The sequence below is a fragment of the Carettochelys insculpta genome, chromosome 6 (genome assembly GCF_033958435.1).
Source record: "Carettochelys insculpta isolate YL-2023 chromosome 6, ASM3395843v1, whole genome shotgun sequence".
NCBI lineage: Eukaryota > Metazoa > Chordata > Testudines > Carettochelyidae > Carettochelys > Carettochelys insculpta.
In genome coordinates, this window is record NC_134142.1 from 46,727,783 (window position 1) to 46,753,984 (window position 26,202).

The 26,202-nt window shown below is 39.8% G+C and overlaps 1 protein-coding gene across 1 annotated transcript in view; it reads right to left on the reverse strand.

Moving 5' to 3' along the window:
• Window positions 1–2,920: 2,920 nt before the first annotated feature.
• BRMS1L (BRMS1 like transcriptional repressor) overlaps window positions 2,921–26,202 on the reverse strand; it is a 33,274-nt gene continuing 9,992 nt past the window's right edge. The window contains exons 3-10 of the mRNA XM_074998816.1: window positions 25,975–26,102; window positions 24,976–25,055; window positions 20,874–20,970; window positions 19,329–19,412; window positions 10,988–11,052; window positions 9,060–9,099; window positions 7,215–7,341; window positions 2,921–4,161 (exon numbers count right to left, since the gene is read on the reverse strand). Of these exons, the coding sequence (XP_074854917.1) occupies window positions 4,038–4,161; window positions 7,215–7,341; window positions 9,060–9,099; window positions 10,988–11,052; window positions 19,329–19,412; window positions 20,874–20,970; window positions 24,976–25,055; window positions 25,975–26,102 (745 nt within the window). The 3' untranslated portion in view covers window positions 2,921–4,037. The remainder of the gene's footprint in view (window positions 4,162–7,214; window positions 7,342–9,059; window positions 9,100–10,987; window positions 11,053–19,328; window positions 19,413–20,873; window positions 20,971–24,975; window positions 25,056–25,974; window positions 26,103–26,202) is intronic.

The window sequence follows — 26,202 nt, forward strand, 5'->3', positions numbered from 1 at the left end:
GATTTATTTTAGCAGATGTGCCAATATAGAGTATTGGTACATACCACCGCAAAAGAAAAAAAAAAAAAAAAAAAAAAACATTGATAGGTTAGAAAATAATTCCACACTGAAATTAATGGGAAAACCTCTAGCCTTGGAATGCCAATTCTAAAAATTTCAAGTTAAAAAGTAGTTAACCTGTGTCTAATGCAAAAGATTTCAGAATCTGATGTAGCTTCTGACTTGCCAAGCAAATAAAAAGTGAAGGACAGTCATGTGGTAATATCGAGCTAACTGCCTTAAACACAAATCTAAAGTAAATGTGAATCTGGGCTGCAGCTGGGAGGTGTGATTGCCAGCATAGCTAGAGAGCTTCATGCTATCACTGCTTGACATAGTGCACTGGAAACATCAGTATGGACAGTGCAGCATCGATGCTGGGCTAGTCATGCACTCCCAAGGCCACCCAGTGCCCTAGATTTCAGTACAGGTAGCTAGTCTGAGCAACCACGCATGCCAGAACATTTACATTGTTATTTTTTAAATGTGCTAGCTTGAGCAGAGCTAGGGCAAGTCTCTCTGCCTGCGCCAGGAGTCTTACCTCCCAGCTGCAGCACAGCCATATCCTTTGCTTACCTTTTGACTTGTCCAATTTACTCAATAAGTCAGTGATGGCCACCAAAAATAGGAAGGGGGCCACATAAGTGACCCTCCTTCACCTCAGTGGGCGACAGCAACCTCTGGGTTCCATCTGCAGCCCTCCCATCTGGCATTCCAGAAGTGCTGGTAAGAAAGGGGAGGAGTAGAAAGTGCGGGCTTTAGTGCCCCAATGTGCAAGACGTTCATAGGGGAGGGGAGCAGACAGGGGTCCATGGGCCGCAGGTTGTCCACCACTGCAATAAGTCATTCAATGTGCTTTTTAAACCCTTTCTTCCAATTTCCCCTCAGCTCCTAACCCCATTTTTCTCCCACTCATACCAGTTGCAGACAGGCATTACTTTGTACCCAGGGCTCATGCTTGCTCTATAGCACAACTGCTGCCCTTAAAGTATGTGGTATCTCAACTGGGGTTGAACAAAGTTTAGTTGCAAATGCTAAGCAAGTTTCTACTTCCCTACATAGTGTCCGAACAGTGTTGAAGGATTAGTTGACTGTCCCCCCAACCTTTGTTAGCATAGAGCTGATCTGAAGAGTGTTGCTATACTGCCTTGCTATCAGTAGCAAGAAATAGCATGGAGACAAAGCAGCAAATGCTGAGTTTATGTACAAAGTCTATACTCTCAGCATGTATGCCCAATACAAAACCAAGATTCCCCTACATACCTATTCTAGACCGAGTATCAAAGAGGTAGCCATGTTAGTCTGCATCTTCAAAAACAACAAGAATCCTGTGACACCTTACAGACTAACATATTTTGGAGCATAATCTTTCGTGGGCAAAGACCTGCTTTGCCCATGAAAGCTTATGCTCCAAAATATCTGTTAGTCAATAAGGTGCGACAGGACTTCTTGTTATTCTAGACTGAACAATTTTTACCTACAGTACTTAAGTTTGCTTTACACTCTTACCCCTCTCCTGCAGGCAAAAAAGTGGGTATTGATTTTAGAATGGTCAGCTGTTAAAAATGCTTGAGCAATGCATGGTGTCCATATTACAGTAATGCCCCCCAAAAATTCACTTCCCCAACCTTGAATAAATAGAAGTTGCACATGTACACAGACAGCATTTGTGAGTAACTTGTGCAACTTCTTCTTTGTCTTCAGAGATTGAAAAATAAATGTTAACATTCAGATGAATAAGTATGTATTCTACAATTTTCTAAACAAACCTCATTTAGTATACATGTATGAGATACTTTTGTATGGATTTAAGCTTTCATGGAACATAAAGACATGGGATGAAGAAGCCAGAAAGAGACTGATTACATCTCTGGTTACATAAGTCCACAGATATGCTGGAATGTGGGTGTCTACATTTTAGTTAATTTAGATAATAGGTGTAAAAATGGATTTTCCAGACAAATATCTGTATTCACCGTTTTAGATTCCATGGAACAGAATCATTTCTAGGAAACATAAAATAGTACAATGCTTTTAGCTCTCTTTAGAATTAGATATCTGCAACTTTTAAGAAAAAACTAAGAACTGTACAAAAGTGTCTACTCCCACATATCATTTATTTATATACTGCATTAAAAATACAAATACTTTATTACAAATTTTTTATCAAGCTGTATACATACAGAAAGTCCTGTCAAAAGCCAACATTTCAAATTGTTATTTATGTACAGTTGGCTAATGTTAAATGTGACATGCAGTTTATCCTGAGTAAAGATTTTCTATCACTGTAATGGTCCAATATTTTAGACTTCTGGCAACAGTCAAGTAGTTTTCACCCTGCACCAGCAATGACATTTCAGAAATAAAGCCGTTAAGCATTATATAGGACAATGCAAATACTCTTCTGGCATGATCAAACAAATTCATGTTTTCCTTGCTCAAAACAGAAAAAACAAAAACAAAAACCTCCTCATAACGGACAATGAAGTGCACACAACCTCCAGGGCTACGTCTACATTAGCCCCAAACTTCAAAATGGCCACACAAATGGCCATTTTGAAGTTTACTAATGAAGTGCTGAAATGCATATTCAGCGCTTTGTTAGCATGCGGGCGGCCGCGGCACTTCGAAATTGACGCGGCTCGGCACCGCGCGGCTCGTCCCGACGGGGCTCCTTTTCGAAAGGACCCCACCTACTTCGAAGTCCCGTTATTCCCATCTCCTCATGAAATAATGGGACTTCGAAGTAGGCGGGGTCCTTTCGAAAAGGAGCCCCGTCAGGACGAGCCGCGTCAATTTCGAAGCGCCGCGGCCGCCCGCATGCTAACGAAGTGCTGAATATGCATTTCAGCACTTCATTAGTAAACTTCGAAATGGCCATTTGTGTGGCCATTTTGAAGTTTGGGGCTAGTGTAGACACGGCCCAGGAAAAGCTTATTTTTCTCCAAACCCACGTGTTATGCTTTACATTCCAAACTCCAAACATGTACCACAACATTAAGGATTTCAGACGCCGCCTCTGATGACTTGAAAGGTAACTTTCATACAAACTTAACTTTCCAAACTGCATGAAAATTCTTTAGGAAGAGAGTAAAATACAGGAAATCTGGAAAGACAGCATACAGTGAACAGGCCATTGTTAATTTGTTCTAGACATACCATTCCTAAGGGTACCTTTGGCATCTGACAAAGAATTTTTAGAATATTTCTTTCATAAGACTATAGATAAGACAAGCACAGCATGCAACATAATACTTTCAGTTATTTACCATTTACATGGTAGTATTGCCAGCCACTCATGAGTTTTCTGGGCAACATACACTCCTGGTAACAGATGCACTAATTTTACATTGGCTTTGCTAGTGACATTCTTGCGTAACCTGGTAAAGAACATCACCAACATTGTTAATTTATTATGGGGTAACAAAGTGCTCCTCAAACATTTCTTAAATGGTGGTTTTGTTTTGCTACAACAAGCATGTGAAACTTTATAAAAGTCAGAGCTGTTCAGGGTCTCAAGTTTAAAAAATTCTGTTAACTTTGAATAAAAATACTTAAGTTATTAGATTATTCAGAAGCAACATTTGTGCAGATTAACTTACACTCACAAGACAAACATGGTAATTCACTGGATATATGAAGTAAACTGCTGGTAAAAATAATTGCACAATTACAACACAATCTAATTACCAATAATGAAAGCAAATGTTTTGCATTTTACATAATTTTTTTAAATCAGAAGTTCAACCACTATCTGTAAAAGTCTACTTCATATTTTAGGCACTGGACCCAGTTTAGAGGTAAAATGTCTTGGTCAACATGATTAAGAGCCTTCAGCTATTCAAGGACATCCATATGATGTTTACGTACAGTACTACAAATACATCAGATACTGCCATAAATTTAATGAAAATACAAAACATTATTAAATACAACTTTCACCTCATTGGCACATCAAGCATGGTAACACCGCTCGTAACACATCTGATTAGTAAAGGTCAGTTGTGGTTATGTTTTATTGAATACTTTCCTTTCTGTAACTGTGAAATATACAGTTTGGATTTACTTCCATCAGGCCTCTTAAACCACACTTCATCATGGTTAATTGTTGTAATTATGGCACTGAAAAGAGAAAAAATGGAAAACAAATCATTTTGTAAACCACGGGATCAACCCCACAAGTAGACTGCTCTTTTGGAATACAAATGATTTGCATTAAGTAGCATAAGGCCCAGACAGGTACTCTTTCTGCTTATGTTGATGTTTTTAAAACAGAATTCTGTAGCTGATACATGGACATATCTAGGAACCCTATACTTCCATTAATACTTTTCATCCCAGCAACTCTTGCAAGTAATACAAAATCTAATCAATCTCAACATTTAATCTGCTTAAACAAAACATTCATCTTCCCTTTTAGAGTGTCTGTAACAAAAATACAAGTTTACTATAGTACCCATTGAGAAGGCCTTACCAATTCAATCCAACCAAACCATTTCTGAAGTGGTTTGTTTTTTTGGGGGGGTGGTGGAGGGAGAGATTCATGAATTAAAATATTGACCAGTACTGGACCCAAGACAGACCTCCTGCCACTTCATATGTCCTCCAAACTTTAAAGCAAATAATTGAGTATGGTTTTCTCGATAAGTCATGCATCCACTTTACAGTAATTCTATCTAGAGCACATGTTCCTAGTTTGAGTATGATACTGTCATGTGGGACTGCCTCAAAAGCACCATTTAAATCCAGGTAAGTGTTCGCTGTCCTGTCCCTCATCATTTAGTCAAAGGAGGATTTAGGATGGTTTTTGTTCTTGAAAAATCCCTGTTAGCTATTACTAGTCATCTATTACTTTCTAGGTGTTTAAAGACAGGATTCTCTAATAATTCATTCCAGTATCTTTCCAGATATTCAAATTCAGCTGACTGGTCTACAAATTTTTCACCCGGGCTTCTTTGTTCCTGTTATAAAGACGCTTCTCCACTCCTTCTGGACCTTAGCCACCTTCCATGGTTCTCAAAGATATTTTCCAAATTACATTGTAATTGCAACAGCTTTCATAAGTGTCTGACTACATTTACCTGTGTCATCCTGTCCAAAAGTTTAACAGAGATCTTCAAACTGAATTCAATGCAAAATGGGAAATGGCAGATGATTTCCAGAGATTTGTTTCATGCCTGTTAGTGTATATGCTAAATCAGTCTATAATTGCATTCAAATTCTTTCCTGCTTCAGCTCTGAACAGGAGCTGTCATTTCCCTGCAGCCCCAGGCTGGAGTCAGCAGTTCTGTGGGTAGCATCCCTTGATAGTACCAAGGGGCCAGAGCCCCCGTGGCTGCCCAGAACTGGCATTCCCTGGCAGCCCAGCAGAGTCTGGCTGCTCCACTGCAGCAGCTGGGCAAGCAGCCCAAGGCCTGGTGGGACACATGGCAGGATGCCTTCTGCAGGCTTGGGGGCCCATGGCAGGGGACTTCCACTGGTCCAGCATATTCTCTTGTTCAGGACTGGTCAGGTCCTGACTATGCCAGACCAGGGAGGTGCAACCTGTATTCCTCCATTAGAAAAGAGTAGTTTTACACAGAGACCTGTATGGCTTTGCATATACTGGATCAAACTCTGCCCTACAATTTGCTTGTGTCTTTTCACTGAAGCTGATGGTTGCTGAACCTTGAATGTGGGTGGGTATTTCTCTGAATACATTCATACTGGGCAGAGGTTCGCATTTATCTACTCTTTCAACTTATTGCTTAAAATTCACTGAAATTTAGTAGGTCCTACAGATTCAACACAATCTCTACTTTAATCCAACAAAGTTTCTTATATGAGAATATTTAAGAGGTTCATGTTATAAGTAGAACACCATCTTTGTAGAATGCCACACATTTGAAAGCAGCCACACGTTTTACCATAGGTATAAAGCAAGTCTGGAAATATTCGAGTAAGATTCCGTCTAAAAGTGAGTCAAACCTAGTTCCCTTGATACAAACACACTAAGTCTATATTAGAGGGTTTTGTCCACAAAACAGGCATTTTGTTGACAAAAATCCATGCAGTGTCCACACTAAAAATTAATTCTGTCAACATACTGCCAACAGAACTTTGCACTTTTGTCAACAGACTTCTGCCTCTCCCCAACGAGGCAGAACGCCTTTCTCGACAGATTCTGTCGACAAAAAAAAAAAAAAGCCATGTGGATGCTGTGGGGGGCCCTCTCACAGACAAGGCTTCTGGGTCACCAGGCAGCCCTATCTGCTGTACTTCCAGTTGGCCGTTCTGTCGAGGGAGTGGCTGGGCAGTCAACAGAGTGATCCACTTTCATGTGTGGCTGTGATCTGTCAACAGAAGTTTTGTCAGAAGATACCTTCCAACAGTAACGTCTGTTGACAGATTGCTGTAGTGTAGACTTACCCACTGAGGAGAAAGTTTCAGGGCTTTAATATATATGGTAAAATCCTGGCCTCATTTAATGCTCATTAACTTCAATGGAGCCAGGGCTTTACCTATAGTTCCAGGCCTATCACATCTGTCTTCTTACATAGAAACTGTCATACCAGATCAGACCAATGGTCAATCTAGTTCATTATCCTGATGACAGTACCAAATCCTGTCTTGCTACTGTCAAATAGTGGTAACTAAAAAGAGTATCTATTGAAGTGCCTTTCTCCTGGGGTGGAGCAACTTGCGTGAGAGATTCACTTGGGTAACAATAGCGGCAAATATTTAACATTTGCATTGGCTTTTTAATTAAAAGTACTACACAAATTTAGCACATGGGCTCAGATTTCATTTTCATAACCAAGTCAGATAAGCTGATGTCCCCTCTTTATATGTGGATTTGCAGCCATAGAAAAATACAGACAGACAGTCTAAGGAAATGCAATATTTTAAGTGTGGTTATTTCATGGTTTAAGATAGAGTTGTTTACGATCACGTTTTAGGCTATTATTTCAAACAGCCATCAGATGTCAAATTTTAAGATATCTAAGCCCCGACACTTACGTCATTTGGTACTTATGCTGAAGGAAAACAAAAAACAGGTATCCATAAGACAGCTATTAGTTATCTTCGAACATAGAAAATACTGAAATAACTTGACATGACAACAGCTGACTGAAAAATTGTAAGGATGGGCTTTCCATTCACAGTATGCAATTGTGAGCAGGAATAGACTTTACCTTGTAGGGCACTCGTCTTTCTTATCAATAAATATTGTCTGTCCACGTCCATACCACTCTCCATCATAATAGAGTCTTCCTTCTTCAGACCTAGCACTGTGCAGATGCTTTTCTAATTTGACAGGTGCTAAAATGATCAATAGACATATTTACAACTGACTGTGCAGATATTAAAGTCAGGTTTCTAAATCTATTTTCACATACGCTAAATGTTTAGTTATAAAAAGGGCACTACTACCTTGGGCAACAATCCCTAAAATCTAAGTTAAGAGAAGAGATGCTCTCTCTTTCTTTCATCTCCTGTTGCAATGAGAACCATCAAAAGCTCAATTTCCATTTTCAAGTAAAACTAACATTAAGTCACAATATCTGCAGCACTACTATGCCAATAACGTGCAGTTTGTAAACGCCATGGTAACTGTGGTATTTGTGGCAAATCTTTAAGTACCGACCACTGATTAAATTTCTTCCTCTTTCTCCCCACCCCACAGTCTTTAACTCCTCTCCTCCCCAAGACAATTATGGCAGCACACTTTGTCAGGGGTTCTTAAACTTCTTAATACCAATCACCCCTTTCTCACACCAAAAATTACTCCATGACCCCAGAAAAAGTAGAAACCGATGCAGGTGTTTGCTTGAGCCCTGCCACTCTGGGTGGGGATGGAGGAGGCAAAGCCAAAGTCTGACAGCTTCATTCCTAGGCAGGCAACCTGTAACCTGAGTCCTGCCATTAGGGCTCAAACCCTTGGTGGCTTAGGCTTTGGCCCCAGGTAGTGGGGCCTGGGCTTTAATATCAATGCTAGGCCCCAGAAAGTCTAATGGCAATGTTGGTGTCTCCATTTTAGGTTCCCAATCCACATTCTGAGTACTATATAATTAACCACAATACCCAAATAAACATGTATCGCTAAAAACAGCCATAGTTATTTGCTTTCTCTTCTCCTGTCTTCCAGCCACTTCAGCTTCTCATCTCCCTTTCTACCTAACTTCGACATCTAAGGAGATGATCCTCTTGGTATCTAAACATTGCACTCTTCCTCTGTTCCAAGTCCTGCTCTTCATTGACTCAGCAGAGCATACTGAAATGGATAAGCTCTCAAAACACTACCTGAAGCTCTGCTTGACTTCAATTAGCTGCCAAACACAGAACAGCAGGGGGAGATAAAAGCCAGAGAAAAAGCATTAATATGTTGCACTGATATGCACCAAGCCAATTCAATGCATTGGCATAAGGGTCTACTCCTATTAGTATTCTTCCACCACTTAAGCATTAAACTTCATTTTAAAACATTTCACCATTTAGAAGATACTGAGACTATAATGGATCTAACTACTCCATACAGACACATGTAAGAAAGTCAGACTGTCAATGGAGATAGCAACCCTACTACAATGCATAGAATGCACTGGTGAATCAACCAAGGCCCAAGAGAGATAGGAAGCAGCTTAGGGTATGCCTACAGTGCAGCAAACAAAAACTACACAGTAGTGAGTCTCAGAGCAAGCACAAATCAACCGAGCAGGGCTTATGTGGCAGGACTTAAAAAAAAAAAAACGTGTGACTATTCACATTTGGACTGGAGCCTGGATATGGAGATACACCCCACTTGCTGGGCCTCACAGACTAGGCTTCACTGAGCAGGAATTGCTACACTGCTGTTAACAGCCCCATAGCAGATGTCTGAATCAGCTGACCAGAGCTCTACAATGTCTATTTTTAATTTCTGAAGTAAAGACACACTTAAAATCCTTGTTGTCTGACAAATCTCTCTCCTGTCTAGAGGAAATCTATTGCTGTTGTACTTAGAGTTTTGTTCTATGAAAATGGAATGTATTATGACTTACGTTCTGGCTTTACTCTGTGTGGTCCCAGCGTAGCCATTGCCTGGAAGTATTAAAAAAGGAAAAACCAAAAAAGTTAAGAAAGTTCACGTGTTGAAGATTAAAAAATGCCTTGAGAAATTTTACTGCAGCACAGTTCTTTGCTATATTCGCCTTTACATATTTTTAGAACAAGCATGAAAATGCAGAGCATTTTATAATAGTGCACATCACTGATTAACTGAACAAAAGCATGCAGAGAAATAGATTCATTATCTGCTTTAATGGGTTTTGATTTTAAACAAACCAGGAGCAATTTTTTACTAGACAGTATTGTATACAATACTAGACAGTTGGTGTTATATTACTCTCTGCAGGTTGCCAACCAAACCCAAAATAGTATGAAATATTTTTAATTCAGCTTAAAGCCAACAGCTGCTAAATAAAAGATTGTAGAAAATGAAAACCTCATTCAAAAAACTGCACACAGACTGATGCATCTTACAAAGCGGGTCTTTGCTTACAAAAGCTTATGCTCCAATACATCTGTCAGTCTACAAGATGCCACAGGACTTCTTGTTTGTTTCCTTCCCCCCGTCCCCCCCCCCCAAAAAAAAAAGCTGTGGAAACAACCCTCTGCCTTGCTTACCATTGTATCCAAGTATATTTTATGGTTGAATGAGTAATCAGCTTTACTTATTCTTGGACATACTTAAGAGCTACTGGGTGAAATTGTGTCTATAGTCTGACATTTGTTTGGCATTAGTCCTGCTACAGGTTCAGCAAAGCAGTTTCCAACTTTGCATGTTTTAGCCTCAGTTGTGAAGGATTTGCCAGTGTTCCCTTGTACTTCTGGAGCGCAATAGGAATTTCTGCTTAGCCCATCTTCTTGCAATGTTGATCTCCTACCCACACACACACACACCTTGGCCGTGGCCACACTTGGCCAAAACTTTGAAAGGGCCATGCAAATGTCCATTTCGAAGACTACTAATGAGGCACTGAATTGAATATTCAGCGCCTCAATAGCATTAGGACTCTTCTGGCCATGGCGCTTCAAAAGCGCCGCTTTTGAATGCGCGCAGCTCGGCACAGCTACACAGGGTCCTTTTCGGAAGGACCCTGCACATTTTGAAATCCCCTTATTCCTCTCAGCAGAGAGGAATAAGGGGATTTCAAAATGCGTGGGGTCCTTTCAAAAACGACCCCCATGTAGGCGCGCTAAGCTGCGCGCGTTCGAAAGCAGTGCTTTCACAGCACCGTGGCTGGAAGCATCTTAATGCTAATGAGGTGCTGAATATTCAATTCAGTGCCTCATTAGTAATCTTCGAGTCATAAAATGTTCTCAAAATTTTAAACACAGCTGCTGCAGTACCACAGCACAACAGGATTTAGGTCCAGGCTAAAGGTATGCTTACACGACAACAACAAGCAACACCCACCCTGCAGCAGCAAGTCCCAGAACCAAAAAGTCAACCGACTTGGGCCTACAGTTTGAGGCTATACACAAGTCTAAATGTTACCAATCAGGCTGGAACATGGGCTCTGGAACCCATGAAGGAGCGGTTGAATTCAGAACTCAGGCACCAGCCCAAGAAGGAATGTCTACGCTCCTACTTTTAGCCTGCTATAGAGAGTCCAAGTCAGCTGAACCAGGATATGAGACTCAATTCAGGAAGGTTCTCCATCCCCTCCCTGCCACCCCCACCTTCTGCAGAATGCAGATGTACCCTTAAAGACACAGACAAAAAGTCAGAAAACTTGGTATCACAACTAAGTTTACAACTCACATCACTCCTCCCATGCTATAAACTATCAGACTTCATTGCACAAGTACTATTTAGCAATATTTACATTCTTGACTATTTTAATGGAAGTTTGCCTACATATCTGTAAACTGTATGAGTAGGGAAATAAAAAAAATGCTATTGACATCCATCCTTCAATCATACCTTTCTTATTGTTGTCCAGTCTTCAAGTATATCAAGGTCCTGTAACATATAAACAATATAGGGGCGTTCAAAAGTTAAGGGAATCAATCACCTTTACCAGTGAAATTGGCATAAAAGGTCTATAGTCTTCATAATTTGAAGTGACTTAATGACTATTCTGCAATTGCTCCATTCCAAGTGAAGTGAAGGAGCACTGAAAAAAAAAAATCAGGTCTTGAGAGCCACACCGCATACAAGTGCCACTTAAGTTTCCCAGAAGCTATCATATTTACAATTACATTAAGATTGTTACTGCAGACACTAAAGGGATATACGACTATAACAAAACATTACATATCCATTCCATACTTGATAGACACCAAGATATTCCTTATAGTCCAAACAGAATAAAAATCAATCCTGGCAGCTTTTGTTTTCTACAATACTGAAAGCAAGCACTTAAATTAATATCCCCAATGCAGTTTCTTAGTGACTCTAAATCATACAGGCTTCATCTACACTTGGCCAAAACTTCGAAATGGCCATGCCAATGGCCAAATCGGAGCATACTAATGAGGTGCTGAAATGAATATTCAGCACCTCATTAGCACGCTGCCAGCTGCAGCACTTCAAAAGTGCTGCGTTTCACTCACATGGCTCGTCTACACGGGGATCCTTTACAGCTGATAGGAATAAGGGGATTCTGATGTTTGCAGGGTCCTTTCAAAAAGGACCACCCCCCGCCCCCGTGTAGATGAACCGTGTGAAGCGAATTCAACACTCTCCTAGTGCCGTGGCTGGCAGCATGCTAATGAGGTGCTGAATACTCATCCCACCCAACAGTCTCATGCGTGCCTGTTACTGCCAGCGTGCCATTGGACGTGGCACCTCTGCTCTTCCAGCTTTTAAGTGGGAGCTAAGCTGGCACGCAGGCTAGGCCAGCCACCAAGGGCGGAGCCATGAGAAACTCCACAACCAAGCTTTCTAGATTTGATTTTAACAAATAGGGAGGAATTGGTAGAGAACTTGGAAGTGGAAGGCAGCTTGGGTGAAAGTGATCATGAAATCAGAGAGCCCATAATTCTAAGAGAGGGTAGAAGGGAAAATAGCAAAATAGAGATAATGGATTTCAGGAGGGCAGACTTTGGTCAACTCAGAGAGCTGGGTAGGTAAGGTCCTATGGAAAGCGAAACTGAGGGGAAAAACAGCTGAGGAGAGTTGGCGGTTTTTCAAAGGGATATTATTAAGGGCCCAAAAGCAAGCTATCTCGCTGTGTAGGAAAGATAAAAAAATATGGCAAAAGACCGCCTTGGCTTAACCATGAGATCTTGCATGATCTCAAAATAAAAAAGGAATCATATAAAAAAATGGAAACAAGGACAAATTACAAAGGATGAATATAGGCAAACACAAGAATGCAGGAGCAAGATTAGAAAGGCTAAGGCACAAAATGAGCTCAAATTAGCTACAGGCATAAAGGGAAACACGAAGGCTTTTTATAAATACATTAGAAACAAGAGGAAGACCAGGGACAGGGTAGGGCCATTGCTCAGTAAGGAGGGAGAAACAGTAACAGGGAACTTGGAAATGGCAGACTTGCTTAATGACTTATTTGTTTCGGTCTTCACTGAGAAGTCTGATGAAGGAACGCCTAACATAGTGAATGTTAGTGGGAAAGGGGTAGAGTTAGAAGTTGAAATAAAAAAAGAACAAGTTAAAAATCACTTAGGAAAATTACATGTCTGCAAGTCACCAGGGCCTGATGAAATGCATCCTAGAATACTCAAGGAGCTGAAAGAGGAGATATCTGAGCCTTTATCTATCATCTTTGGAAAATCACGGGAGACAGGAGAGACTCCAGACGACTGGAAAAGGGCAAATATTGTGTCCATCTATAAAAAGGGGAATCAGAATAACCCAGGAAACTACAGGCCAGTCAGCTTAACTTCTGTGCCAGGAAAGATAATGGAGCAGGTAATTAAATAAATCATTTGCAAGCACTTGGAAGGTGGTAAGGTGATAAGGAACAGCCAGCATGGATTTGTAAAGAACAAATCATGTCAAACCAATCTGATAGCTTTCTTTGATAGGATAATGAGCCTTGTGGATAGGGGAGAAGGGGTAGATGTGGTATACCTAGACTTTAATAAAGCATTTGATATGGTCTCACATAATATTCTTATCAAAAATCTAGGCAAATACAATTTAGATGAGGCTACTATAAGGTGGGTGCATACCTGGCTATATAACCGTAGCCAGAGAGTAGTTCTAAATGGTTCTCACTCCTGCTGGAAAAGCATAACAAGTGGGGTTCCGCAGGGGTCTGTTTTAGGACCAGTTCTGTTCAATATCTTCATCAATGATTTAGATACTGGCATAGATAGTACGCTTATTGTGTTTGCAGATGATACCAAGCTGGGAGGGGTTGCAACTGCTTTGGAGGATAGGGTCATAATTCAAAATGATCTAGATAAATTGGAGAAATGGTCTGAGTTAAACAGGATGAAGTTTAATAAGGACAAATGCAAAGTGCTCCACTTGGGAAGGAACAATCAGTTTCACACATACAGAAAGGGGAGAGACTGTCTAGGAATGACTACAGCAGAAAGGGACCTAGGGGTTATAATGGACCACAAGCTAAATGAGTCAACAGTGTGATGCTGTTGCAAAAAAAGCAAACATGATTCTGAGATGCATTAACAGGTGTGTTGTGAACAGGAGACAAGTCGTCATCCTCCCGCTCTACTCTGCACTGGTTAGGCCTCAGCTGGAGTATTGTATCCAGTTCTGGGCACTGCAGTTCAAGAAAGATGTGGAGAAATTAGAGAGGATCCAGAAAAGAGAAACAAGAATGATTAAAGGTCTAGAGAATGTGACCTATGAAGAAAGGCTGAAAGGAGTGGGCTTGTTTAGTTTGGAAAAAAAGAGAAGATTGAGGGGCGACATGAGCGGTTTTCAGGTATCTAAAAGGGTGTCATGAGGAGGGAGAAAACTTGTTCTTTTGGCCTCTGAGGATAGAACAAGAGGCAATGGACTTAAACTGCAGCAAGGGAGGTCTAGGTTGGTTATTAGGAAAAAGTTCTTAACTGTCAGGGTGGTCAAACAGTGGAATAAGTTGCGAAAAGGAGGCTGTGGAATCTCCATCGCTGGAGATATTTAAGAACAGGTTAGATAGATCATCAGGGATGGTTTAGACAGTACTTGGTCCTGCCATTAGGGCAGGGGGCTGGACTTGATGGCCTCTCGAGGTCACTTCCACTCCTAGTATTCTATGATTAGTATTCTCCAATTTGGCCATTAGCATGGCCATTTCTAAGTTTTGGCCAAGTGTAGACACGACCATAGTGTTTTATGGAAATAATGTTATGGTTGAGAAGTCGTATCTGAAAGAGAGAAAATACTGAGTTTAAAAAGTCTGAAAGCTTTACCTTAAAATATCAACTCTGTATCACAAGTTGTTAGTTACTACAATATATGCAAAACAAAAAATTACACACGTTACTTTACAATAGTTTTCAGCTGTCTTATTTTCCCTATCTCAGAAAGCTCTATAAAGTTGAAACTGTTGATAAATTGTGAACATTTAAGAGTTAAATAGCCCTAACTTTAAAAGACACATTAGCTTTGAAGCAGTCTGAGAAACTGGAAGTCCAAGTTGTTGACATTAACCTTTCATTACTAATAAAGATTTTATAAAACGTTAATTTTGTAGTCTTCACTGAGATTTAGCAATCAAATCAAGTTCACACACTACATATTCTAATGTACTGAAAGATTGTAAGAAATTCTAATACACGACATAGTGGCCACATCCACACTAGCCCAAATCTTTGGAATGAACATTTCGAAGATTACTAATGAGGCGCTGAAATGCATATTCAGTACCTTAGTGTGCTGCCGGCCACAGCTCTTCCAAATTGCTGCTTTTCGCTGCCACGCAGCTCGTCCAGACAGGAGTATTTTTCAAAAGGACCCCGGGAACTTCGAAATCCCCTTATTCCTATCTGCTGATAGGAATAAGGGGATTTCGAAGTTGGTGGGGTCCTTTCGAAAACTACCCGTCTGGATGAGCTGTGCGGCAGCGAAAAGCAGCAATTTTGAAGAGCCATGGCCAGCAGCACACTAATAAGGTACTGAATATGCATTTCAGTGCCCCATTAGTCATCTTCGAAATGGCAATTTGCATGGCCATTTGGAAGATTTGGGCTGGTGTAGATGTAGCCAGTATGTCAGAAAAATTTAACCATGCTTTAAGTAATAAGCATGAGAACAACCTAACATGGCTCTTTTAATCTTGACACAATTTTAATCTGACTTAATTTTCTGAAATGACTGCTTAATTTCTCAGACTTAACCCTTATTTTTGGCATTAAATTCTCTCATGCTAAAAATAAGGAACAATTACTGTGTACCTTGTAATTTTAAGCTATTCAGCTAGACACCTCCAGCACACATCTTGAGCATAAATTCTTGATAGTTTATAAACCTAAGCTCCTTTTAGCTATTCATGTATTAGATGACCAGATGGCAGGAGTTACACCCGAACAAGTGAATAATCATCACTTAAATATCTGGCATGAGCCAAAAATCACCTTCACTAAGCTGAATTTATGTTAATCATAGTGGATAGTAATGAATGTTACTCAGTTAGGATGGGATTAGGACAGACCATCTTTCTAAGAAAACAATTCCAATAAAGCAGTACTCTTGATATGGTCTACAGTAACCCCTTGAAATACGCGCATGCAACTACTGCTCCTGTCGGGGCAGCAAACTGCTCCTGTCAGGGGTAGCAGCTGCAAGTCAAGCTGCCACCCTTGACAGGAGCAGGGAAACTGGGACCCATGTGGCAGCCTGGCTCCCTTCACTTGCAGAGCCAGTAAACTGAGCATAGTAGCCTTGGTCAGTTTCCTGGCTCCCCTCCACTCCTGGGAGCCAGAAAACTGACCAAGGCTGCTGCCCTGCTCAGTTTCCCCTCTCTGCAAGTGAAGGGGAGTCAAGAGTCAGGCTACTGACTGGTTCTCAGCTCCCCACTGCTTGCGGGACCCAGGAAACTGACCAGCCATGTGGCCAGTTTCCCAGGTCCCATAAGCAGCAAGCAGTGGGGAGACAGGAACCAGGCTGCCACCTGATTCCAGTCTCCCCTCGACCTATGCAAAAATTCAAATTACACAGGGGATGCCAGAACGCAACCTCCGTGTAACTTGAGGGTTTACTGTATTCCAATTAGAAAGAACAAAATAGTGACAGAATTTTAAAAAGAAAGCCACAACTTCAATTTCACTTAATTTTAACGGGGGTGGGGTCCTTAAACTCCTCTAGTATCATGTGTTTGGAGTCAAGTGTGATGTTTAATGGCTTCCACGCTAAAAACATTTAGGGCTGATCCTCTATGGCATAAATCCTAGAATTCAGCCCACCTCTGAATTCTCTCATCCTGCCCTTTGTCTGAAGGATAGCTCATTCTGCAAATACTTTAGACCTCCTCCCCCTCCAGGCTAAGAGGGTCCATCAACCATCTCCTGAGTTTAGTATTTACTTTTGAAAGCTGGTCACCTTGAGCTGCTCACGTGCACTGGACATCAGCTGCAAACTGTGACAAAATTATGAATTCACAACTTCTAGATCTTGTTGTTACTCCCCATTTACCTAAAGCCTGTGAACCTTAGCAACCTTGAGTTCTGGAATTTAAAATATGCAATCAAAAAGTGATAAAACAGAGGGTTCTTAAGCCTTAACAATTAGACCATAGTCCATAAACAAAGTAAAGAAAACTCAAGATACGGAGTTAAATTGCACAAGCTACAGAACATAGTACAAGAAAAGGTCAACAAGTTACACTATGCAGAAAGTAAAGGTTACCTCGAGAGTGGTATTTTTTTGTTCAAGTTTTACCCTGTTTTTACTCCACAGTTGAGCATTCCATCATCTAAATTTAGCCTAAGTGTCATAGTTACAAACAATCAAAGAAATGAAAACTGACAAATCAGAGTGGGGGGCACACTTTGCCTCCCTCCCAGCTGATATGTCAGCTTTCTTTTTTTTTTTTTTTTTTTTGTTTTCTCTCTGTTTTATATTCATCATGCCAGTTCATTTCCAGCACTATTTCCAGATCTGAAGAAGTGGGTCTGTCCCACAAAAACTCATCACCTAATAAATTATTTTATTAGTCTTTAAAGTGCTACATGACTGTTTTGTTTTACTGAGTGTCATATTACGCCTTCTCTCCCCCCTACTGCCAAATCCTGTAGTTTTATTTCATTGGTACTAGACATGCATATGGCACTGTACAAATACAAATCTTTGCCTCTGAAGAGCTTGTATTCTGAAGGTTCCAATGCTGTGACAATGCCACAAAAAAGGCAACCTTCTATCTCTAAAGAAAAGTCCAGATGCTGGTCATTTCACCTCAGGTACTTTAGTTGTTTCCTCTAGTTTTCCTGCTTCTCAGGCTATCATCTTTCACCCCCGCCCCAAAAAAAAATATTACTACCGATCCTGTCATTCTTTAAATTACTTCTCTACTATTCACAAATTCAAGTGTACAAACTTCACCTTCAAAATGCCAACTACAATTCCATCTACATTCATGTTATCTTCCTGTTACCTACACGTCCAAAGCCATCCTCCACAATCACTCATTTCATGATCCATTCGCTAAGCCTTTTATCGTGCCACTCCTCAGCCTTTTAACTCCTCGCTTGTCCTTGTGTCCTGGGAAGCTGTCATTTTCATTCAAATTAATTCATTTCTTAAACTTCTGAAGCACATCAATATTGGACTTCAGCAGCTTAACACTATCAGAAAAAGGATCCTACATTTCTTGATGATGTATCCATTGTCACACCATCTTGCAGACCAAGTGCATGGAACTATATGCCTTTTAAAGACTTAAAACACCTTGGTGTGAGAATCCTGTGCTTCTCCAGGCACCAACCATGATACTACTACCTACATATATCAAATACTTTACCATCTTCCCAGAACAATTTTAGGCTGAGTTTTTTAAATACTAAAAAGTGGATTAAATGCCTTATATTTCAAGAGATCATGGTCAATGACCAGTAGGATTAGTTTCCAAATTTTATTTAAATGCAGAGTATTCTCAGCGCCTTTTCACTTACTTTTCGCTCATTTTCCCAAAAACCTTCCCTTGTGTCCTTTCCATTCATTTCAATTTTTGTTTCTTTAGCATGATTAGAATAGGCTCTTCCTTCCTTTTCAGCCTATGTTACTCCAACTGTTATGACTGCTACTATGAAACAACTTCCTTCCTCTGTTTTTGCTGCTTGGAGCCAATGCCATAGACCAGTGTACTGAACCAAAGTCACAACAGAAACCTCTCTGACATGTTCAGGAATTCAATCCCTTCTGGTTTTGGAAATGGAAAATTAGATGGAATAAAAACCAGTCACATTTGCAACTAGTATTTTGAAAGCAGTGATCTCAATCTGGATTTTCAAGATCATAAAAGGTGACATTAGCTAGGATTTCTGCCACCACAATCAGAACAAAATCTGCAAGAATAGCAATAAGGATGTATTATATTTGAAAGCATTCCCCCTAGAATTGAGCTTTGTTTTTCTAATAAGAGGCTATTAGCAGCCAAGCAGCTTCCAGCAGATAAGAAACTTACGGAAAAACTAATATAGCAATTACATATCCAACAAAATAGGCAAAGGACAAATACTTGCACATTTGATTACTCAGACAAGGTACAGTCACCTGCAAAAAAAGCCAAACAACCTACCACTGCCTCCTGCACACCCGTCCAATTCTTTTGAAATATTAACATTTGATATTTATGCTTGGACTGTGTATTCAGAGGTTCCACTGTATTTAATAAAAATCACTTGTAGTCATGGATTTTGTAATCATGCTCACTTGGATATGGCAGGAACCTGTTAAATACAGAGATATAGCAACTATATATAGGTTGAACCTTTCTAATGCAGCACCCTCAGGACCAGTGTAGAATGAGAGAATTTGCTAGACTATGAGAGGTCAATATTGTCTAGCAGCATTACCAACACTTCTACTTCTTACTGAGCTCTTAGAAGACATTTGGGGTAAATTACAGCTGAATAACAGCACACAACACTGATAGCCAGGACTGGTGTCTGGACACAAATTTTATGGGACTACAGGAAAGTTGGCCATGCCCATGAAATGTGGTCATCCAGCTAACTGTATAAAGTCTCTCTGAACAAAAGCTCACAGTTGTAAATCTGCAAGCCTGTTCAGACTTTCTAAATATTAGAAAAATATGATTGCTTAAGCACACACTGTAACAAGAGAACATGTGGTAAGGAAGCTATAAAAATAAAGTATTGCTCATACAAGTAAAACAGAAAAAGGATATCTGATATGACAACAGGTTTCTTTTTATCTGGGCTAAATGGATCCTTCCTTTTTTTCCTGGACTGTAGTTCATCATTCCATAACTCTGAAAAGAATAATAAGAATGCTACAATTAGATGGACACATTTACTACTCAAGAATTTGGATATTTAACTCTTTTACAATTTAAAAAAACCTGACAATGTTATAAATCACATTTTCTGATATATACTGTTTGTGAGAAGAATGGCAATTAACATATTTTAATGTGCCTATATTTTGTAGGCCTTCATGTTGGCAGACATAAAATTAACATTCTCACAACAGCAAACAAGTTATAGTGACATCTGCTCCAACACTAGATTGTATCCACTAATTTCACTAAATCTCAGAATAAAATCTAAAACACAGTTAACAACATTCCACAGGGTGATGAAAGGCTCTAAGATGCAGTACTTGCACATAACTGACCCTGCATTTGGTATCAAGTGACAGATGCAACAATTTTCCACAATGTCCTTGAAATGCCATATTGAATTAAGTTTAACTGTCTTTTAATCCACTATATTAAAGGCAAAGATTACATATTATTATAGGTCAGGACTGCATGTAACTTCATTGGGAGAGTAGAGTGGGAGAAGGCGGCATTGAACCCCAGCATGCTATGAACTTTAAAAGATTATGGCAAGCAATGTGCCAAACAAGAACGAACTTTTGGGAGAAACATGAACAAGCGTTTTTTCAGGGGAATCTCTAGAGATTAGTACATTTTCCCACCTGCAATTTTGCAGAAATCCAGCCTGTTGAAATTACAACCTGAAAAAGGGACCGCTGTCTACAGATTATTTCTTCCCAGCACCTGAAGATCTTAAGGTCCAATCTATATAAAAGGAAATTCATGGGTGTGCTAGTTCTGAGCTAAGGTTGTTATGAAATTGTAACCACAGAAAAATAATGTTGTAAGGTATGAAGGACGACTTCTACCATAGCCCTGGCTGGAGACAGTGAGATCTCTGCTAAGTTTACGGGTATGTGTATAAGTTCTTTTCTGTAACATTACAGAGAAAATGTTTTCACCTCAATAAACAATCACATTTATCTTAAGGACTGTGGTGAACTGTGACTTCTAGGAATTATTCAGTCTTTGTACAGAAAGCAGACAGACACAGACTTGCTTAGACAGTCTGGTTTGATGGAGATATAGGGTGCGTCTACACTTGCATTCCTCTTCTGAAAGAGATAAGCAAATGATGGAAATCCAAAATGCAAATGAGGTGCATAGCTGCATATATGGCACCTCATTTGCATATTCTTATTTCAAAAGAGCTTCTTTTGAAGCAAGAAAACCGGTGCAGACGCTGGTCTTTCGAAAGTAAACCCCATCTTTGAAAGAATCCTTCTTCCCTTTATTTAATGGGACGAAAAAAAATCAAGTCGGGGGACAGAGAGAGATGATGGCCGATGAGCCTAGAGTAGGTATTCTTAATAGTTCATAGAGGGACAGTACTGGTACAACAGCCCTGACCCATGACATTACGTAAATAGGATTTGAAAGATTTTTAGTTACCTGAGGTAATGTCAATGCTATGCCTGTCTTCTTCTAATCTTCTGATCTTCTCTTCTAGTTCACTTTGTACAGTATCATACAGCAAGAGCTTCTCACTCTGAAACAAAAGCAAGAAATTATTAAAAATGTATGTACTCATGCATGGTTATCAACTAAATGCACTTGACACCAACTGGTTTAAAAATACAGGTGCAACATGATAAAGGTGGCTTCTTGTGCATTCTACCATAGCCATGAAGCATAAGCCACATTGTGCATCTGATTCTCAATCCCTTTTCAATGTGAGGTTCCTCCCAGGTCATTAAAGCTTATACTTATTCCCAATATTTCCTGTGGATAAAAAGTATAGAGATATCAAAGAAGAGTGCATGTGCTAATGACCTGAGTGGGACCACGATAGGAAGAATATGTAAAGCAAACAGCTTGATCTCGAATAGAATGTTCTCTAGTTGAACATTATCTCCCCTTGTGACTGATGAAACAATCACAATGTATAATAGTGAAGATGGTCAACCCATCACTCATGCTCTTATCAAGATATGAAGTAGATCTAAAGCAAAGATAGAACAAAGTGTACCAGAAAAGGTCTACTGATTTGGTCAGGATAATGATAATGAACATGAACGAATGGTAGTCCTTACTAAATTGAAAGGGGGTTGGGTGTAGGTCAAAGACATGGATTGTACGCATTGGTGAAGACCTGCCTCCTCTTTCAGTCCTATAAAGTAATACCCAGTGATACAGGAAATACCAGACTGGATAAGATTTCAGACTATATTGATCATGTATCTGATCGCCAACTAAATTCTTCATGAACGTCACATTCAGAATGTACTCTGCAGTGGCATGCAGATTTAAATGCCTATTTAGATCTGGTTAAGCTTCCCAGTTTTGGAAGTTTTCAAAAATTTTGGAAATAACCAGGTGTTTTGTTTTTGTTTTTTTTTAAATCAGAACTCCATTTTTCAGTCAGGTCTAACCTTTATTAATGCTACTACTAACTGGTAACAGATTCTGATACAGAATTGTATTAACTATTTTCCTCTGTACTTTGTGTACACATGAAAAAATGACTTCTACAACAGAACAATCTTGCAACCAGAAGAATGTAACCTAGATTTAAAAACACACAAAACCTGAAGTGCAGCAATCTTAAATCTACAATGAGACAGCCATATAATAGTTTAAAGCATTGTAATTTAATTAGCACTTTTACAAGGTGACATAAAAATTTACCACCTTCCAAGTCCAAATATATTATGGGCTTATCTTTAGTTATAGGTATTGTATCAGCCTCTTCCTTCATCAACAAACAGAAGCAGATGCATATACAACCCTGGATTCCAAACACAATCCAACAAATACTTCATCTGCTTTCCTATTCCTCAAGATTCCTATTTTCCCACCATCCAAGTTTACTGGCTTTAAGTTAAGAATGATCATACCTTGGATTTTATTTACAGAATAGTACATATTCAGTATAAAGATATAAACTGCTTAGATATAGCAATCAGAAGTTACAAGACACTTAAAACAGTACCTGAAATCCCAGAACTGTGCAAGTCATTTTACATTATATGAGTTTTGGGAAAATATCTTTATTGCCCCTTTAATTTGATGGCGTGCTTCCGAAAGGATGACAAATGCACGTATATCTTGGGAAGATTTTAATTGCAATACTCTATCTCAGTCCTTCTAAGAGACATTAATAATGAGGAAACATTCATGAGTTGTGTTTTCCTTTCTATACAAGGACACTTGAGGTGGTTCAGGAACTGAGAAATTATATGGCACCAAAACAAATCAGTCTCCAGAGCTACAACTAAAAATTCACTAGAGTTCACTTCTGCTTTAATACAATAAACTCTTTCATATCTGGCATTCTATCACCCAGCACTCTCAAATAACCAGCGTTTTAACCATAAAGAATTACATTTTCACTACATACAGAACAGTGAAAGTAAATACAAATAGAGCAAATGCAGGTAAGTTTACAGTGTACAATACTACTGTTGGTAAGTAAAATAGTCTGCACACATTTTTGTTTCTTAATATCTAATATTGTTTTTCCTTAATGATATGCATTGCTAGGTATCCCTCTCTATGATCCAGAATATCTGGCAACCTCCCCTCATCCAGGGGCTGCCAGATATGAAAGTTTTCTCTGTAACATGTCTAGCACAGGGTAAGGCAACTTTTTGTCACCTGTCTAATGTAATCAAAACTGATGGAAGTTTCAGTTATGTTCATATGAACACACACCCTTTCAACATGTATAAGAAAATAAAAACGGAGAATGTAAAAAACTTTCAGTATATAAATGTGAATATACATACATGAAAGCAGTAATGTATTTCAGCATAAGATGGATGAGTCTGAGACCCAGCAGCTAATCGTGCTGCATCCCCTTATGAAATTTTACACCCTCCTAAGGGGGCCCATCCCTCAGTTTGCTCACCCTTGGTCTAAAAACTAGAAGTTCAGGAAGTCTATGTCACTGGTCTGGGGTGCTGGCAACCAAAGTACAGGCTCTCAGTGCCCAAGGATGGTCTCAACATGAACTCTGCACCTTAGGAATATGCTTCAGAGAGAGCTAGGAGTAGCGGTCAGTCACTATCCAGACCAAGCACATAGAACGCAAACACAGCAAACTCCTGTCTTATTCAGAGAGGAACTAGATCTGTTTGTGACCAATTACCGTAGGGCCGCAACATTTGCAATGGTTCAGTGTTGAGAATCCTCCCAAATGCTGAATTTCGTGAATATCATTTCATAAATATCATTCTACCCCATTTTACTCTGGCAAGGGAAGAGGAACTCAGCAGGCTCCCCGGCAGCTCTGGGCAGCAGTAGGGCCATGGGGAGCTGGTCAGTGGCTACACAGTGCCCCTAGCTGGAGGCGGAGGCAGAGGCAGAGTCAGCTGCCCCTCCCATATAGTCCGGGTTGGGGCCAGCAGATACCGCTGTGATGTGGGGCATGTGGGCACTGCAGCTATTAGAGCTGGGCAGCCTTCCTGCCCAACTTCCAGCACCAGTACTGCGGCCCCATGCCCTGCACTACTCCGCCTGCAGCCCTGGGGAAGCAGTGGCCACCAGAGCTCCCTGGCACTGGAGAAGTGGCAGCCGCCAGCACTGCAAAGAGCCAGCTTTTGTTTGCTCTTTGTGGTCCTGCCACCTCACTTGGTGCCATGGCTAAAGGCACCTTCTTGTTCTGCCAGGTGAGCCGCCTGGGAATAACTGAATTTGCAAATGTTAAACTCATGAATGTTGTGAGCTTGCTGTATGTCCAGGTAAAGAGGTAATATCAAAATATGAGTCTTCATATTAGTCCAGATGTTTGAAGTACAGGTTGTACCTCTCTTGTCCAGCATCATCACGACCTGACCAGTACAGACCATAGGAGGTCAATTTTGTCTAGCACATTACCAACACTTCCACTGCTTACTGGGCTCTGAGAAGACATTTGGGGTAAATTGCAGCTAAATCACACCACAAAACACTGAGAGCCAGGACTGGTGGCTGTAAACAACCTTTATGGGACCACAGGAAACTTGGCCACACACATAAGCAGTTGTCCAGCTAACTAAAATCATGCTGGATTACGGATGTTGCCAGACGAAAGAGTTCTTGATTAGAGAAGTTGAACCTGTAGCATACACTCAAACAGAAAAGAGAAACTCTTGTTCTGACAAGCAGAATTTCTGCCTCTGGGTTTAAAGATTTTGGTACTTTTCCCCCACCTGGACAAGGCGATACTAGAAAAACAGACATTAACTTAAGACCAAAAGCTGCTTTTAAAAATATAAAAATGGTAGAAAACCACTAAATTATTTTGACTGTCTTGAAAATTAAACAGAACCCCAAAATGACTGGAAATCTTCACTGAAAGTAGCATTAATCTTATTTGTGTTAAGCAAGTGGACATCTTGTGAAAGTCTCATTTCCATAAGGTAAGGATGTATTTTTTTAAAATGATAAAGTTACATCAAAATATTAAAGTTACAGCAATAACACAAACTTAAAGCGTACCCAATCTTGGGAACTGTTATACAAAGTTAAGGACAGACTTCATTAGTTACCAGTTTAAATAAGTTGACAATACCTCACAGTGTTGGCGAGAAGCTTGAATTTCACATTCATATTTGTTCTTTACAGACTCTAAACACAGCTCTCTATAGATACCTGTTAAGCAGATAAATTATAGTGTTATTGCTTATAAAAAGAGAAGTAACTGGTTTCAGAATTATCTGCTAAGATCACTATTGCTAGTCCTAAGGTAATGCATGCAAAAATGTGTGCAAAAATACTGTTTTACACATTGACAGTGTTCAGACAGCACAGAGTTTAAAAACTTGTATGGAAAAATAACTGACTGAATTCAAGAGGCTGCAGAAATACCTGTTCAGTTTTGTTTACTTCGGTATTTATGCAGGCTAAACATTTCTCTCGCTAGCAATACAAGTACAAAAAAAAATTTCTCTCACAACCATCTGCCAATGCAACACAAGATAGACTTAAAATTACAGCTTTGCCACCTCTGCCTGAGGTCTCCTTCCCATGCAGGAAGAGCAATAAATAAAATGGTAACATGTAGGTGCACACAGTGCCTAGCATAATTGGATCTACCTTGCTGAGGTTAAGTGCTACTGTAGAATTATGCTTAACAGTGATAAATGGGAGAGTAACAATAATGCAGTAAAGAATAAGGCAGGAGAAAACAGCAAAATTTATACAGACAATGTCAGCAATTCTTGAATATTATTGTCTGTTAACTTAGAACATCTAAGAGATCATCAAGGCCCCACAACCACCAAATCTTGTAGGTAATCTTAGACAATTGGCCAAAGATTGAATGAGCATGAGATATAGTGAAGGCCAAAACTGTAACTGACTTCCAACTGGCTAGGGTTTACAATCAGATAGTATCTTCAAAAGACAGTATATTGCAATGTTGGCTTCTGGTAAGTAAGCATCTGTTAGCTTTCTCTTCTGGGTTATTTCAAATTTATAGTCGTCACATGTTTTAGAATGAGTCCATTGACTTTAGAGTTGTATAGTAGACCTATCCTGCTGAACAGCAACAACCATGTCACACTCCTACCTGCCACCTTTGTTCGGATTTGCATGTTTTCTTGTAAAGCTGCCAATGGTTCCAAGTATTCTTGTGCCTTTCCAGCTATGACCTCCTGTAGTTTTGCATCCACTTGGCTTAACCTTTCTTTGTAAAGTCTTAAAATAAAAAACGAAGTGTATTGCTTAAGAGCCGACACAAACTGAAACAACAGTTTCATATAAGAGTTCTTTACAGATTCATTGCTACAATCTTGAA